This window comes from Rhinoraja longicauda, chromosome 11 (genome assembly GCF_053455715.1).
Source record: "Rhinoraja longicauda isolate Sanriku21f chromosome 11, sRhiLon1.1, whole genome shotgun sequence".
NCBI classification, from domain to species: Eukaryota; Metazoa; Chordata; class Chondrichthyes; order Rajiformes; family Arhynchobatidae; genus Rhinoraja; species Rhinoraja longicauda.
In genome coordinates, this window is record NC_135963.1 from 34984152 (window position 1) to 34999449 (window position 15298).

Below are 15298 nucleotides of genomic sequence, written 5' to 3' on the forward strand. Positions count from 1 at the left end.
GTAGATTTGTCAAGCATGATTTCCCCTTCGTAAATCCATGCTGACTCGGAATGATCCTGTTACTGCTATCCAAATGCTCAGCAATTTCGTCTTTTATAATTGACTCCAGCATCTTCCCCACCACTGATGTCAGACTAACTGGTCTATAATTACCCGTTTTCTTTCTCCCTCCTTTCTTAAAAAGTGGGATAACATTTGCTATCCTCCAATCCACAGGAACTGATCCTGAATCTATAGAACATTGAAAAATGATCTCCAATGCTTCCACTATTTCTAGAGCCACCTCCTTAAGTACCCTGGGATGCAGATCATCAGGCCCTGGGGATTTATCAGCCTTCAGTCCCATCAGTCTACCCAAAACAATTTCCTGCCTAATGTGGATTTCCTTCAGTTCCTCCATCACCCTAGGTTCTCCGGCCCCTAGAGCCATCTCTCTGGCTCTTCACACTGTCCTGACTCACCTGGAGAGACAGGGCACGTACGTGAGGATGCTATTCATTGACTATAGCTCTGCCTTCAACACGGTCATCCCCACCAAGCTCAGGTGTGGGGTGTGGTGCTGCGGAGCTCTGTTTCAATCACTCGAACAAGTGAGTTTCCAAACATTTTTTGGAATTCGGAGGAGGTACAGCGGTACTCTAAACATCTTTGGGTATCGCTGCGACGCTACAGAAATCTTTTAAAAAGGTTTCTGTGTGTTTTGGGGCTGCGAGCGGTGTTATCAACTGACTGCTCAGCTCCCACTACTGAGGCTGGCAACCTGCCAGGAAACTGTGGCGCACAAAAAGGGGGAGAAAAACCTGTCTGGACTGATACACCTGTGTCCAGAACAACCCACCCCCCCTACTGCCTCGTCGCTACTGACCGGACGGGTCTGGTTTTCGTGTGGTGTGGGAGTTTTTCTACACCCTCGACCTTCTTCTGCGGCCTTGAGACTTGGAGCTGAAGGAGCCTCCTCCCTATCAGAGATAGGCTTCCAACAATAACAGACTGCAGGTGAATCCCTTTCGTTGCTGCAGGAGCAGCGAAGACCAGCGGGGATTGCTTGAGAAAGTCTGCAGCTCACCAGGGAACGCAGGAGAGCCGAGATACCCGGGCCAAGAGGCCGTGACGCAGCAGTTTTTAGTGGGAGCCGCCATTATTGACGTTTGAGGCAACACCACTCGCCTCCCTCCCTTGAACTGTTCTACACTTGTTTGTGTGTTTGGACTTGGCCCCGTGCCTTTTGGATTGTCTTTGTCTTTGTGTATCAGTGTTTTGTTTCACTGTAGTGCCTGATACCATGCAGGGTCAGCGTTCTGGGGGATCGGGGCCTTCGGGGAGTTATGCTAAGGCGGCTGCTTCAGCTGCTTCGGCTGCTCCTCTGGGGGCCCGGTTCCCCATGAGGAACCTACCCTTTGAACATGGGGTCAGGTGCTACATGCCCCCCCAAATGAACCTGGAGGACTGCGCGGCTGCTGTGGCAGCGGCAGCCAAGCCTGTAGGCATTGTGTATGTGGGAAAAATGTTTGGGAAGGGTGTGTTCTTTCTGGAGTCCGTTGAGGGGGTGAACGCGACTGTATGTAAAGGGGTCACAGTGGGTGGACTTTTCTTACAGGTCGAGCCCCTGGGGTCCACCGCGCAGCGGGTGGTCCTATCCAACGTCCCGCCCTGCATCAAGAACGAGGCCCTCCTTCCCCACCTTCACACCCTGGGGAAGATCCTCACCGACATCACCCCAATACCCATGGGGTTCCGCAGGAAGGACTTGCAGCACGTTCTCTCCCTCCGGCGCCAGTTGACAATGTTGCTGGACCGGGAGGAGGTGGTCGACGGGCGCTTCTGTGTCCAGCAGGATGGGCGAGACTTCACCATCTTCTGGACATCGGACCACCCGAGGTGCCACGCCTGCAAGGAAGTGGGGCATATTCGGAGGAATTGCCCCAAATCCCGGGCGGAGGCCTCCGCCTCTGGTGCCACTAACCCCCCTCCCCCCCCCACTCCCACTCCCCCTGTAGTTGAGTCAGGGAACCCTGGGGATGGGGAGGGTCAAAAGAAGGGGGGCAAGGTGACGAAGAAGATAAGGCACCTGGGGAACAAACCCCCCGGGGATAAGATCTCGCCACCCATCCCGTCACCTCCCGTTAGGGAGTCCGCAAGCCCCATAATCCAGCCAGGGGCGGAGGGGATTGGGCGGGAGGAGGGGGAGCCGCAGACTAAGGTTGCTCAGGTGACCCCAGAGTCTGTGAGCTCCTCCCCTTCGAAAAAAAGAAGGAGGAATCTCTCCAGGGAGGAGCAGAAGGGGGACATAGGGGAATCTTCCAGTGGGGCAGGGAGTGCTGTGGTGGAGGATGACTCCTGCCCTCTGGTTCAGGCCCCGGTTCCATGCTCTGAAGGGGTTTCTGGGGAGGGAGGTGATGGGGACCACTCGGGTGTAATGGAGCAGGGAGAGATTCCTGTTGGGGAGGGAATCCCGATTCATGCACCCGAGGAAGCCCAGGAGCAACCCACCCAGGACGAGGTGCAGAACAAGCCTGTGGAGTTAGGGATAGTAGGCGGGGAGGGGGAAGGGGAAACTAGCCCTTCTCTCCCGCAGGACCTGGCTCCAGAGGGACTCCCTGAGTCTGGGGCACCAGAGTCCACTCTGGGCCCAACTGGTGGAGGGATAGACCCCACTGTCAATGGTCTTGACTGCCCAGGTACACCCGAGGAAGGCCCCTCTGCCACTGGCCCCACGGTGGGGACTGAGGTGGAGGTGAGACCAGAGGGTGGGGAAGAGGCAACCGCTGCGCAGAGTGGGGCGGGAGTCTCAAGCACAGAAGGTGTGTCCAAGGATGGGAATGGTGACTCCATCTGCAGTGGGGGGGTGGAAGGGGACTCCTCGGGCAATGAGTCAATGGATGTTCTCGCTGCCCCCGACGCCACTCCTCTCATTCCAGTGGAGGAGATCCGCGAGTTCATCGCGGCCACCGAAGGAGCCCAACATCGGCCCAAACTGGCCTCCCTCCGGTGGCCGAACTTACAAGGGGTCACCAGCTCCCTGAACCTCATCCTCAGAAGGAAGGGGAGGGGAAAGGGAGGGACGGGGGTGAAGGGAGGGACGGGGGTGAAGGGAGGGATGGGGGTGAAGGGGAACGACCGGCGTCAGCTCAGGTCTTTCTTGGACGACCTGGAAAAGGACGCCGAGGCCCAGAGCAGCGTCGTTCCTGCTGAGGGTAGAGGGACCAGTAGAGCGTCCCTTGTTGCCATGATCCGGAAGGTGAAACGCACTGCCAATCCATCTAGGGTCCGTAGCGGCAAAGGCGACTCTGCTGTCAGTGACCAGGGGACTGGTGAGGGGATCTAGTGTACTCCTGACATGGCGATCACCATAGCCAGTTATAACATAAATGGCAGCAGGGGGCCTCTCCGCAGGTTTAACCATCTCTCAACCCTGAGGGATGGGAAATATGCGGTGAGCTTCCTGCAGGAAACCCACACCATCCCAGGAGACGAGTTCACCTGGCTCCTGGAGTGGAGTGGTGAGGTCTTCATGAGCCACCTCAGCTCCATTTCCAGTGGGGTGGCCATTTTGCTGGCCCCAAATTTCCGGCCAGAAATCCTAAAGGTCCAGGAATTGGTGCCAGGCCGCTTGCTTCACCTGGCCGTGCGCCTGGATGGCGTGCCGTTGCATTTTGTCAACGTGTACGCCCCCAAGCCCGCCGTGTTGCAGACGTGCCTGTTCCGGGAGGTGTCTACCCTTTTGAGCTCCATCGACCCTGGCGACTGCGTGATCCTCGGGGGAGATTTCAACTGTACCCTCGAGGGAGGAGACCGTTCCGGTATTCAGCGCGGCCAGGAGTCGGTGAAGAAGTTGAAGGAGCTTGTGGGCTCCTTTGACTTGGTAGACACCTGGAGGAACCTCCACCCCGACTCCAATGCCTTCTCCAGGAGGTCAGAGGGGGGTGGTTCTCGCATTGACCGCCTGTACATTTCTCGGGCGTACGTCTCCCGCGTCTCGGCGGCCTCCATGCGGCCGATGCCTTGCTCGGACCACCACCTGGTGTGGGCGGAGTTTACCCCACTGCGCACGAGGGGAGGGTCCGCGTACTGGCACTTTAACAACCGGCTGCTGGAGGATCGCTGCTTCCGGGACTCGTTTGTGAGGTTCTGGACCACTTGGAAGGGGAAGAGGGGAGGATTTCACTCCCTGCGGCTATGGTGGGACGTGGGCAAGGCCCACATCCGGCGTTTCTGTCAGGAGTACACTAGGGGGTCTACCAAGAGACGCGATTCCAAGGTCAGACAGCTCCGGAATGAGCTGCTCGATTTGGATTCGCGTCTAAGTCAGACCGGTGGGGACCCGACCCTCTGGAGGGAATACCAGGAGAAGAAGGACGCGCTGAAGGAGCTGCAGTTACAGCAATCCCGAGGCGCGTTTGTGAGGTCGCGGATCCAAATGCTCCACGATTTGGACCGCGGTTCACCCTTCTTCTACTCGCTGGAGAAGTGGCGGGGAGTCCATCAGCAGTTAGTGGAGCTGCTCGCTGACGATGACTCCCCCGTCACCGAACCAGAAGACATCAACGCGGCGGTTCATTCCTTTTATGGGACCTTGTTTTCACCGGATAGCTCCGGCGTGGACGAGTGCAGTGATCTGTGGGAAGGTCTAACCACGGTCGGCCCGGAGGGTGCCGAGCGTCTGGACGCCCCCCTGACACTAGACGAACTGACCGCGGCCCTCCATCAGATTCAAAGGGGCAAATCCCTTGGCCTGGACGGCCTGACAGCAGAGTTCCTCCGCACTTTCTGGGGGACCCTGGGGGAGGACTACACCATGGTCCTGAGGGAGAGCCTGGCGACCGGGGAGATGCCCCTGTCTTGGCGGAGGGCTGTAGTGGTCCTTCTGCCCAAGAAGGGTGATCTCCGCCTACTAAAGAACTGGCGCCCGGTCTCCCTCCTCTGTACCGATTACAAGGTCTTTGCTAAGGCAATGGCCAACCGTCTGGGCCCAGTGCTGGCCCAAGTGATCCACCCTGACCAGTCTTACACAGTCCCGGGCCGGTCCATCCAGGACAATATCCATCTGGTCCGGGACCTGGTCTACCTGGCTCAGGAGACCGGTGTACCCACTGCCTTTCTCTCCCTTGACCAGGAGAAGGCTTTCGACAGGGTGGATCACGAGTATCTGGTGAGGACTCTGCGGGCGTTTGGGTTCGGACCGCACTTTGTGGCCCGGATCCGACTTCTATACACCACTGCGGAGTGCCTCGTCAAGGTCAACGGATCCTTGACGGCCCCCATTCCCTTCCGCAGAGGAGTACGTCAGGGCTGCCCCATGTCAGGCCAACTGTACGCCATCTGCGTGGAGCCATTCCTTAGTCTGCTTCGGAGGAGGTTGACGGGCTTGGTTCTACGCGAGCCAGATATGGAGGTGGTCCTCTCGGTCTATGCCGATGACGTGCTCCTCATGGTCACTGACCCCGCTGATCTGCAGAGGATGCGCGAGTGCCAACGAGTCTTCTCGGCCGCCTCCTCTGCAAGGATCAATTGGGGGAAATGTTCTGGACTCTTGGTGGGTCCATGGCAGGTGGACTCCCTCCCTGAGGAGATGCGGTTTTTCACGTGGAGCACCACGCACCTCCTTTACTTGGGAGTCTACCTGAGTCCCGTCGCGGAGACCTGGCTGGCGAACTGGCAGGAGCTGGAGTTGAAAGTCGTCGCCCGGCTTGGGCGCTGGTCAGGTCTCCTCAGCGTGCTTTCCTACCGGGGCAGGGTGTTGGTCATTAACCAACTCGTGGCTTCCCTGCTCTGGTACAGATTGACCACATTGGTCCCATCAGCCACTTTTGCTGGGATCATCCAGAAGAAGTTGGTGGACTTCTTCTGGGGCAACGGAAAGCACTGGGTCTCTGCAGCGGTCCTGAGTCTCCCGATTGAGGAGGGCGGGCAGTCGCTGGTGTGCATTCGCACCCAGTTGGCGGCTCTCCGCCTCAGGACTCTGCAGAGATACCTGTACTCGGAGCGTCCTCCCAGGTGGCACGTGCTGGCGACGCACTTTTTCCAACAGGGCCGCTGCCTTCAGGCAGGTACGCGGATCCCGATGGTGGGCGTCAGCCGTGCTATCCTGCTGGGAATGCCCGGCTTCTACCGGGACTTGCTGAGAGTCTGGAACCTGGTTGCTGTCGACCGGGCCCCCCCTCCGCTGACGGAGGGCAGCGGCCCAGGCGTGAGTGCAGCCGGCCCTTGTCCTGCCCCGCTGGGTGTCGGAGAGGCTCAAATGTGTGGAGCACCTGCGGCTGAGCAAACCCCCGCTCAGCCGGAAGTACTCGTCGGACCCAGGCGCCGTAATCCTTCCTGGGAGCCGGTCCCACACAACATGAGCCGTATTTCCTCGACACCCTTCATCTCCCTCCGAGACGCAGGGAGGCGTGTCCTGTACGGGCTCCTCCTCCACACCCTGCACTTCCTCGCCCTGGTCCACCGTCCGGACACTAAGTGGCGGTCGGTGTTGCCTTCCGGTCACGAGGGGGCCCCGCGGTGGGGGTCCCTCTACGCAGGGATTCTGCCCCTCTCCATCGGGGACCTGGGGTGGAAGATATTGCACCGAGGAGTCCCCTGCAACCTGTTCCTCGCGCGGTTCACAGACTCGCCAACCGCCTGCCACTTTTGCGGGTTGGAAGAGTCTGTGTACCACGTGTACATGCAGTGTGTGAGGTTGCAGCCCCTGTTCCAATATCTAAAGGGGCTGCTCCTTGCTTTTTGGCTGCATTTTTCACCCACCATCCTCATCTTTGGACACCCTGTGCGTAGGGGAGAGGGTAGGGCCGAAGATGTCCTGGTTGGGTTGCTCCTGGGCCAGGCCAAGCTGGCCATCCGCGACTCACGGCGCCAGGCGGAAGAGGGCTCTGCCCGAGCCAGCTGCCTGCTCCTTTTCCGGGGTTACGTCCGTGCCAGGGTGGTGTTGGAGAGGGACTATGCGCTGTCCACGGGCACCCTGGAGGATTTCCGGGACCGCTGGGCACCGCGGGGGATTGGATGTATCCTGGATGGGGATTATAATATAATTGTATAATAGTTTCAATAGGTATATTTGTTTGTATAATACTCTGGTGGTGGGTTCTGTTTTGGTTTTATTGTAATGTATATATTATTTTAATATTTGAATAAATATTTTTGATTAAAAAGAATTTTTAAAAAAAAAATAAATAAATAAATAAAGCTCATCACCAAACTCCACCGGCTAGACCTCAGCTCGTCGTTATGCGACTGGATCCTGGACTTCCTGCTGGAGCGATGAGAATGGGCCCGCACCTGACCTCCACTATCACCCTGAGTACCGGCACACCACAGGGCTGTGTTCTGAGCCCCATGCTCTACACCCTCTTCACACACGACTGTGTTCCTGCATTCGACACCAACACCATTGTCATGTTTGCAGACGACACAACGGTGATCAGGCTGATCACCAAAGGTGATGAAACAAACTACAGAGCGGAGGTGCAGAACCTAGCGGACTGGTGCTCTGATAACAACCTGTCCCTAAATACCACCAAGACCAAGGAGCTGATCATCAACTTCCGTAGGTCACACAACGGGGAATACACCCCGATCTTTATCAACGGGGACAGTGTGGAGAGAGTGTCCAGCTTCAAGCTTCTGGGCACTCACATTTCGGAGGACCTCACATGGTCCAATAACACTGCTGCGCTGGTCAAGAAGGCACAGCAACGACTGTTCTACCTAAGAACACTGAAAAAGTCTGGTCTACCCCAACAGCTGCTGACGACATTCTACCGCTACACCATAGAGAGCATCCTAACACATGGCATCCCTGTGTGGTATCTCAGCTGCACGGAGGCAGAGAGGAAAGCTCTTCAGCGGGTAGTCCATAGAGCTCAGAGGACCATCGGAACACAGCTACCAGCCTTGGAGGGCATCTACGACACACGATGCCTCAGAAAAGCCACCAGCATCCACAAAGACTCTTCACACCCCTGCAACAGTCTGTTCGAACTTCTACCATCGGGCAGACGATACAAGGCCTTCTACGCCCGCATCTCCAGACTCTGGAACAGCTTCATCCCCAGGGCCATAGCTGCTATGAACCGGTCCTGCTGAGCCGGATGGTCACATCGCACAGTGAACCGGCACTTTATTCTGTTTAAAACTGTTCTAATTTGTTTCATTGGGTTGTATAAATTAATACTGACTAGCTAATTAATTTATTGCATCGTATGGGAGGCGCATTCCCAATCTCGTTGTACCCCTGTACAATGACAATAAAGATATATTGTATTGTATTGTAAGTGTGTGGGTGTACTTACTGGCATTTCCGGTCAATGTTCTTTTCTCTATTATCCACAGATCCACTTTTGACAGTGGCAGTGTCTCCAGATCAAGTCGTACTTTTTCAGATTCAATGGAAGACATTGGAGATTCTTTTGCCCATCATGAGGCTACAACTGTCCATTGTAAGATTTGTCACCATATTTTCTAGCTTAACACTCTGCAGATTTATAATGCCATTAACTCCCTAGTTACTAAATTTCATAAAGTTTATTATTTTGGTTACTTATTTTGTTCTTTTATTGAGATGGAAATTTCATGAAAAATACTGTAGCTGCATTTAATGTCTTGATAAATTATGATTATTCCATTATGTATTGCTATTTCAGCTACTGTAATGTGGTATTTATATAAATTGGAAGCATTTTTATATTACTTAATGATACTTTCTTAAAAGTTTTCAATATTGGTATTGGAAGGGAATTTGAGAGAATTATAAGTTTTGCTATTATTTTAATCATGGAACATTGAACAGCCCTTTGGCACACAATGTCCATGCCGAACATGATCTCCTCTGCCTGCATGTTATCCATATCCCTCCATTCTCTGCATATCCATTCCCTATCTAAAATCCTAAAATGCCCCTTAGGTGCCTCTATTGTATCTGCCTCCACAACTACCCATGGCAATGTGTTCAAGGCACCTACCACTCCTTGAAAAAACAATGCACTCCAAGCGAACACTGTCTAATCCAGGCAGCATTCTCATAAACGTGATGTGCACCATCTCCAAAGTCTCCACATCCTTTCTATACTGGGGCCACCAGAGTTGCACACAATATTCCACATGCGGTTTAACCAAAGTCCTATGAAACTGTAAGATGACTTCCTGAGTCTTGTACTGATTGCCCTGACCAATGAAGGCAAGGCAAGCATACCTTACATCTTCTTTACCATGAAGAAGGGTCTCGACCCGAAACGTCACCCATTCCTTCTCTCCCGAGATGCTGCCTGACCTGCTGAGTTACTCCAGCATTTTGTGAATAAATCTTCTTTACCATTATCTACACGTTGCCAATTTCGGGGAGCTTTGGACTTGGATCCCAAGATCCCTCTTTACATCAATACTGTCAAGGGTAATCATGTCAGGTTTTAATTTGTCACTTGTGGATTAGAATCTAATCTGAATTGCAGCTAAAGTGTTATCAAGATTTGTTTGACAGTTGTGCACCATGTTCTATAGAGTGGGAAAATGATAGAAGGATAAAATGTTAGGGCAGGGAAAGAGGCCATTTAAACCAGTGCTGTTTTGAACCAAACCAAGTTTTCTGAAAAAGCATGTACTTTATTGCTGTGTCCCCATCATTCCAAGGCATTCCATTGCCATTTTTCTTTTTAAAGCTATTAAGGCAATGTGGTTCATTTATTACCTTAACAGTTATCTGCCACAGAAAATGTTTCCCAGATGATAATGTACAGGCAGATATACCCTTTGTTCCTTAATTGATGGTTCTTTGTTCATTAAATTGATGCCCTTTAATTATCAATCTGTGGAAACCATTTTCTCCCATTTGATTAAAATATTTCAACATTTTAAACAAATCTGTTAATTTTAGATGATAATTCTGATTATTATTTGTGCCTTTCATAAACACTTACGATTTTAGATGAACAAATACGGAGAGAGGGTCTACGACAACAACTGACAGATGATGAACTAAATAAGATTGTTGATGTGTACCTGACAGAGACTGAAACATATACTTTTCTGAATCTTCCAGTTGAAATGATTTCAGTGGATTCAGGAGAAGCAGAAGCTATAAAGTAAGTGTTTTCATCGTAAATATCCAACCAAATTATTTGATGAATCTACCATTTATATAACTGAATGGAAGCGGTTTTTTGAAGTATGCTGGGTGCTGTTTATTCTGCAGAGCAAACTACAGTTTGTGAAATGCTGAACTTGTAGCTTTATGATTTTGTCTGATCTCTTTTTTTGATTGACAGAAAACTGGAAGTCAAGATAAACAAGTTATTTTTCAGATTGACAAACTGTAAACAGTGGGTTTCCACAAGGGTCATTGTTGGCATCTCAACTGTTAACTTGTGTTCATAACTGAGATGAAGACCAGAGAATATTGCAGTCAAGTTTGCTAAGTCTACAAAGATTGCTGAGAAAGCCAGATGTTAGGAACATAGAACAGTACAGCATAGGAATGGGGCCTGTGGCCCACAATGTCTGTGCTGAACTTGATGCTAAGTTAAACCAATCTCATTTGCTTGTACGTGATTCATATCCCTCTATTCCCTGAACTTTCATGTGCTTATCTTTAAAACCTCTTAAATGCCACCATCATATCTGCCTCCATCACCATCCCTGGGATGCATTCCAGCCCCCACCACTCTCTGTGTTTAAAAAAAACTTGGCCCGCAAATCTTCATTAAACTTTCCCCCTCTCACCATCAGCAATGCCCTCTAATGTTGGATATTTCCACTCTTGGAAAAAGATTCTGACTAGCTTGTCTATGCCTCCCATAGCTTTATATACTTCTTTCAAGTCTCCCCTCAACCTCTGATGATCCAGAGAAAACAATCCAAGTTTTCCATCCTCTCCTTGTAGTTGAAATCTAACCTTCTAATCCTAACAGCATTCTGGTAAACTTCCCCTGCACCCTCTTCAAAACCTACACAACCTCCCTGTAATGGGGCCACCAGAACTGCATGCAATATTCCAGATGTGGCCTAACCAAAGACTTACAGAGCTGCATCATGACTTCTTGACTCTTATACTCATGTCTCTAGTAATGAAGGCACGAATATCATATGCTGTCTTTACCACCCTTTCCACTTGTGCTGTAACCTTCAGTGAAACATGAACTGGGACTCCCAAGATCCCAAATGCACATCAATACTGTTAAGGGTCTTGCCATTAACGGTATAGTTAATGACAGATCGGCTTGGGCGGTTAGTGGTTAGACCGGGTAATGATGGGGCCACAACACGTCCCAGTGTATAACAGAAGATCCTTATCAGCTTAGGGTCAATCAACATAAAGATGGACTGAGTATGATGTGATGTTTAATAAATAAAAGAGGCAAAAGAAAATACAATGCAAGATCCAAAATTTGACCAAAGGCAATACTCCTAGCCATCCACGAAAACTGCATCATAGCAAAGTATTTTTTTTCAAAAAGCTCTCCAATCACACTTTGCAGTGGGCAGCATTATGGTGTAACAGCTAATGCTGCCTTACAGCTCCAGCAACACAGTTTTGATTCTGACCTTCAGTGCTCTTAGTAAGTTTCTTGCACATGTCTAATTTCCATGCACACCCCAAACATGCACTTGTTGTAATTGACTGTTATAAATTGTTCATGGCACAAGAATCAACTTGGAGTTGATGGGCAGGTGAGAGTGGATAGGTTATAGGGAAATAAATGGGGGGATAGAGTTGATGGGATTATTCAAAGAGCTGGCAGTTTCAATGAGCTGAAGGGCCTCCTAACTCCTTGGAAAATGTGAAAAAATGTGATTTATGACCATCTCAGAGAGCAAACTTGGGTAAATTCAGTTGGACAAACTTGGATTGTTTTCTCTAGAATGGCAGTAATTATAGAGGATACCTGTTAGAGGTATATACAATTATGGGAGGTATAGATAGAATAGACAGTCAAAAACATCTTTCTAGAGTAAATATGTCAGATACTGTAGGGCATTGCTTTAAGGTAAGAAGGGCAAACTTCAATGTTCATAAGTCATAGGAGCAATATTAGGCCGTTCAGCCCATTAAGTCTACTCCATCATTCAATCAGCGTACATACACACGCACTGAACTTTTTCTCGTTTAATATCTTGTTTACAGTGCATTTTCCGAATTGTTCCTAGAAATTCCTGCCATTGCTGTTCCACCGTCATTCCTGCTAGAGTCCCTTTCCAATCAACTTTAGCCAGCTCCTCCCTCCTGCCACTGTAGTCACCTCCGCTCAACAGAAAAATGGACGTATCCATTTCCATCTTCTCCCTCTCAAATTGCAGGTTGAATTTTATCACATTATGGTCACTACCTCCTAGTGGTTCATTTACCCTATGCTCCATAATCAAATCCAGTTCATTACACAATACCAAATCCACAATTGCCTTTTCCCTGGTAGGCTCAATTACAAGCTGCTCTAAACTATCTTGTAGGCAGTCTACAAATTCCCTCTCTTGGGGTCCAGTACCAATTTGATTTGGCGATGGAGGAGGCCCAGAACAGAAAGTGGAGTGGAAAAGGGAAGGGAAGCTAAAATGGTTATCAGCCAGGAAATCTAGCAGGCCTTGGGGGACTGAGTGAAAATGTTTGGTGAAACGTTGACCTAGTCTATACTTGGTCTTGCCCATGTAAATGAGGCCACATCAGGAGCAATGAATGCAGTAGATGAGGTGAGAGGAAGTCTAACTCATAGATAGGCACAAAATGCTGGAGTAACTCAGTGGGACAGGCAGCATCTCTGGAGAGAAGGAATGGCAGACGTTTCGGGTCGCGACCCATTCCTTTTCTCCAGAGATGCCGTCTGTCCCGCTGAGTTACTCCAGCATTTTGTGTCTATCTTCGATTTAAACCAGCATCTGCAGTTCTTTCCTCCACACAAAGTCTAACTCATCCTCCTCTAACCTCATCTACTGCATTCAGAGCCTCTCCTTGCGCATCACAGATGCTGCCTGATCTGTTGAGTAGCACATCATGAAATTGGACATCGGCACTATCAAGAGAAAATGTACCAAATATTGCAGCTGATCCCAATCTTTGCTCCTGTTCCCCACCTCGCAATGTTTGAAGCAAAGATGAGGTGGTGGGGTTATCCACTTTGGCGGCAAAAACAAGGAGGCAGATTATTATCTCAATGGTGTCAGGTTAGGTAAGGGGGTAGTGCAGCGAGACCTGGGTGTCCTTATACACCAGTCACTGAAGGTTGGCATGCAGGTACAGCAGGCAGTGAAGAAAGCTAATGGCATGTTGGCCTTCATGACGAGAGGATTTCAGTATAGGAGTAAAGAGGTTCTTCTGCAGTTGTATAGGGCCCTGGTAAGACCACATCTGGAGTATTGTGTACAGTTTTGGTCTCCGAATTTGAGATTGATCCCTGGTTGGTGGGACTGTCAGGTGAGGAAAGATTGAAAAGACTAGGCTTGTATTCACTGGAGTTTAGAAGGATGAGAGGGGATCTTATGGAGACATATAAAATAATAAAAGGACTGGACAAGCTAACTGCAGGAAAAATGTTCCCAATGTTGGGTGAGTCCAGAACCAGGGGCCACCGTCTTAGAATAAAGGGGAGGCCATTTAAAACTGAGGTGAGAAGGAACTTTTTCACCCAGAGAGTTGTGAATTTGTGGAATTCTCTGCCACAGAGGGCAGTGGAGGCCAAATCACTGGATGAATTTAAGAGAGAGTTAGATAGAGCTCTGGGGGCTAGTGGAATCAAAGGATATGGGGAGAAGTTGGGCACAGGTTCCTGATTGTGGATGATCAGCCATGATCACAACGAATGGCGGTGCTGGCTCGAAGGGCTGAATGGCCTCCTCCTGCACCTAGTTTCTATGTTTCTATGTTTCTATGAATGCAAACTTTGGCATTTTTTCATTTCAAGGAAAAGGAATGCACAATATATTGAACTCTGCAGGGAGCGAGTTGGCAATGATCGCTACATTGAAAGGATGGCACAGACATTCACTGGAGCACTAAAATCCAAAGAGGTTCAGTGTGACAGAATTAACACAAAAGAACAAGGTAAACTATCAAGCAAACAAAACATATTTTATTCAAATATCTAGTTTATTTGTTTTTGGAACATAATATAGAGCACCAACAAATTTGAGGATGGTGAAAAAATTAGATAAATTAAGGCAAAATTTTACTTTGAAATTCAGCACAAAACAAGGAAAAAAACCAGAAGGTTTGTAGTAATTTTTATATTGTGCAGGTGTAATATAGTTGATACTGAAGCTCCAGCATAGTTTACAAATCTCCTGATTTAAATACAATTCATATGTTATAGGTAGACACAAAATGCTGGAGTAACTCAGCGGGACAGGCAGCATCTGGAGGGAAGGAATTGGTGAAGTTTTGGGTCAAGACCCTTCTTCAGATTGATGTTGGGAGTGGGACAGAGATAGAATGTAGTCGGAGACAGTAAGACTGGTGGGAGAATTGGGAAGGGGAAGGGGATGGTGAGAGCGGGAAAGCAAGGGCTATTTGAAGTTAGGGAAGTCAATGTTCATACCGCTGAGGTGTAAGCTACCCAAGCGAAATATGAGGTGCTGTTCCTCCAATTTGCGCTGGGCCTCACTCTGACAATGGAGGAGAACTAGGACAGAGAGGTCAGATTGGGAATGGGAAGGAGAGTTAAAGTGCTGAGCAACTGGGAGATCAGGTAGGTTAAGGCAGACTGAGTGGAGGTTTTCAGCGAAATGATCACTGAGCCTACGCTTGGTCTTGCCGATAAACAGGAGTCGATACCTGGAACAGCGGATATAGTAGATGAGGTTGGAGGAGGTGCAAGTGAACCTCTGCCTCACTTGAAAAGATTGTCGGGGTCCTTGGATGGTGTCGAGGGGGGAGGCAAAGGGACAGGTGTTGCATCTTCTGTGGTTGAAGGGGAAAGTACCTGGGGAGGGACCAGGGAGTTGCGGAGGGAACGGTTTCTGTGGAAAGCAGAAATGGGTGGAGATAGGAAGATGTGGCCAGTAGTGGGATCCCGTTGGACGTGGTGAAAGTGTCGGAGGATTGTGTGCCGTATGCGACGGCTGATGGGATGGAAGGTGAGGACAAGAGGAACTCTGACTTTGTTGTGAATGGTGGGAGGGGGAGCAAGAGCGGAGCTGCGGGATATCGAGGAGACCCTAGTGAGAGCCTCATCTATAATGGAAGAGGGGAACCCCCATTTCATGAAGAATGGGGACATCTCCGATGATCTAGTATGGAAAACATCATCGTGAGCGCAGATATGAGACGGAGGAATTGGGAATAGGAGATAGAGTCTTTACAGGAAGCAGGGTGGGAAGAAGTGTA

The 15298-nt window shown here is 50.0% G+C and overlaps 1 protein-coding gene across 2 annotated transcripts in view; it reads left to right on the plus strand.

The window, feature by feature from the left end:
- The window catches only part of dnai4 (dynein axonemal intermediate chain 4), a 64288-nt gene that overhangs the window by 18161 nt on the left and 30829 nt on the right, over nt 1–15298 (plus strand). For both annotated transcript variants that reach the window (XM_078407391.1, XM_078407392.1), the window contains 3 exons: nt 8326–8432; nt 9914–10070; nt 13878–14017. In XM_078407391.1, the coding sequence (XP_078263517.1) occupies nt 8326–8432; nt 9914–10070; nt 13878–14017 (404 nt within the window). The remainder of the gene's footprint in view (nt 1–8325; nt 8433–9913; nt 10071–13877; nt 14018–15298) is intronic.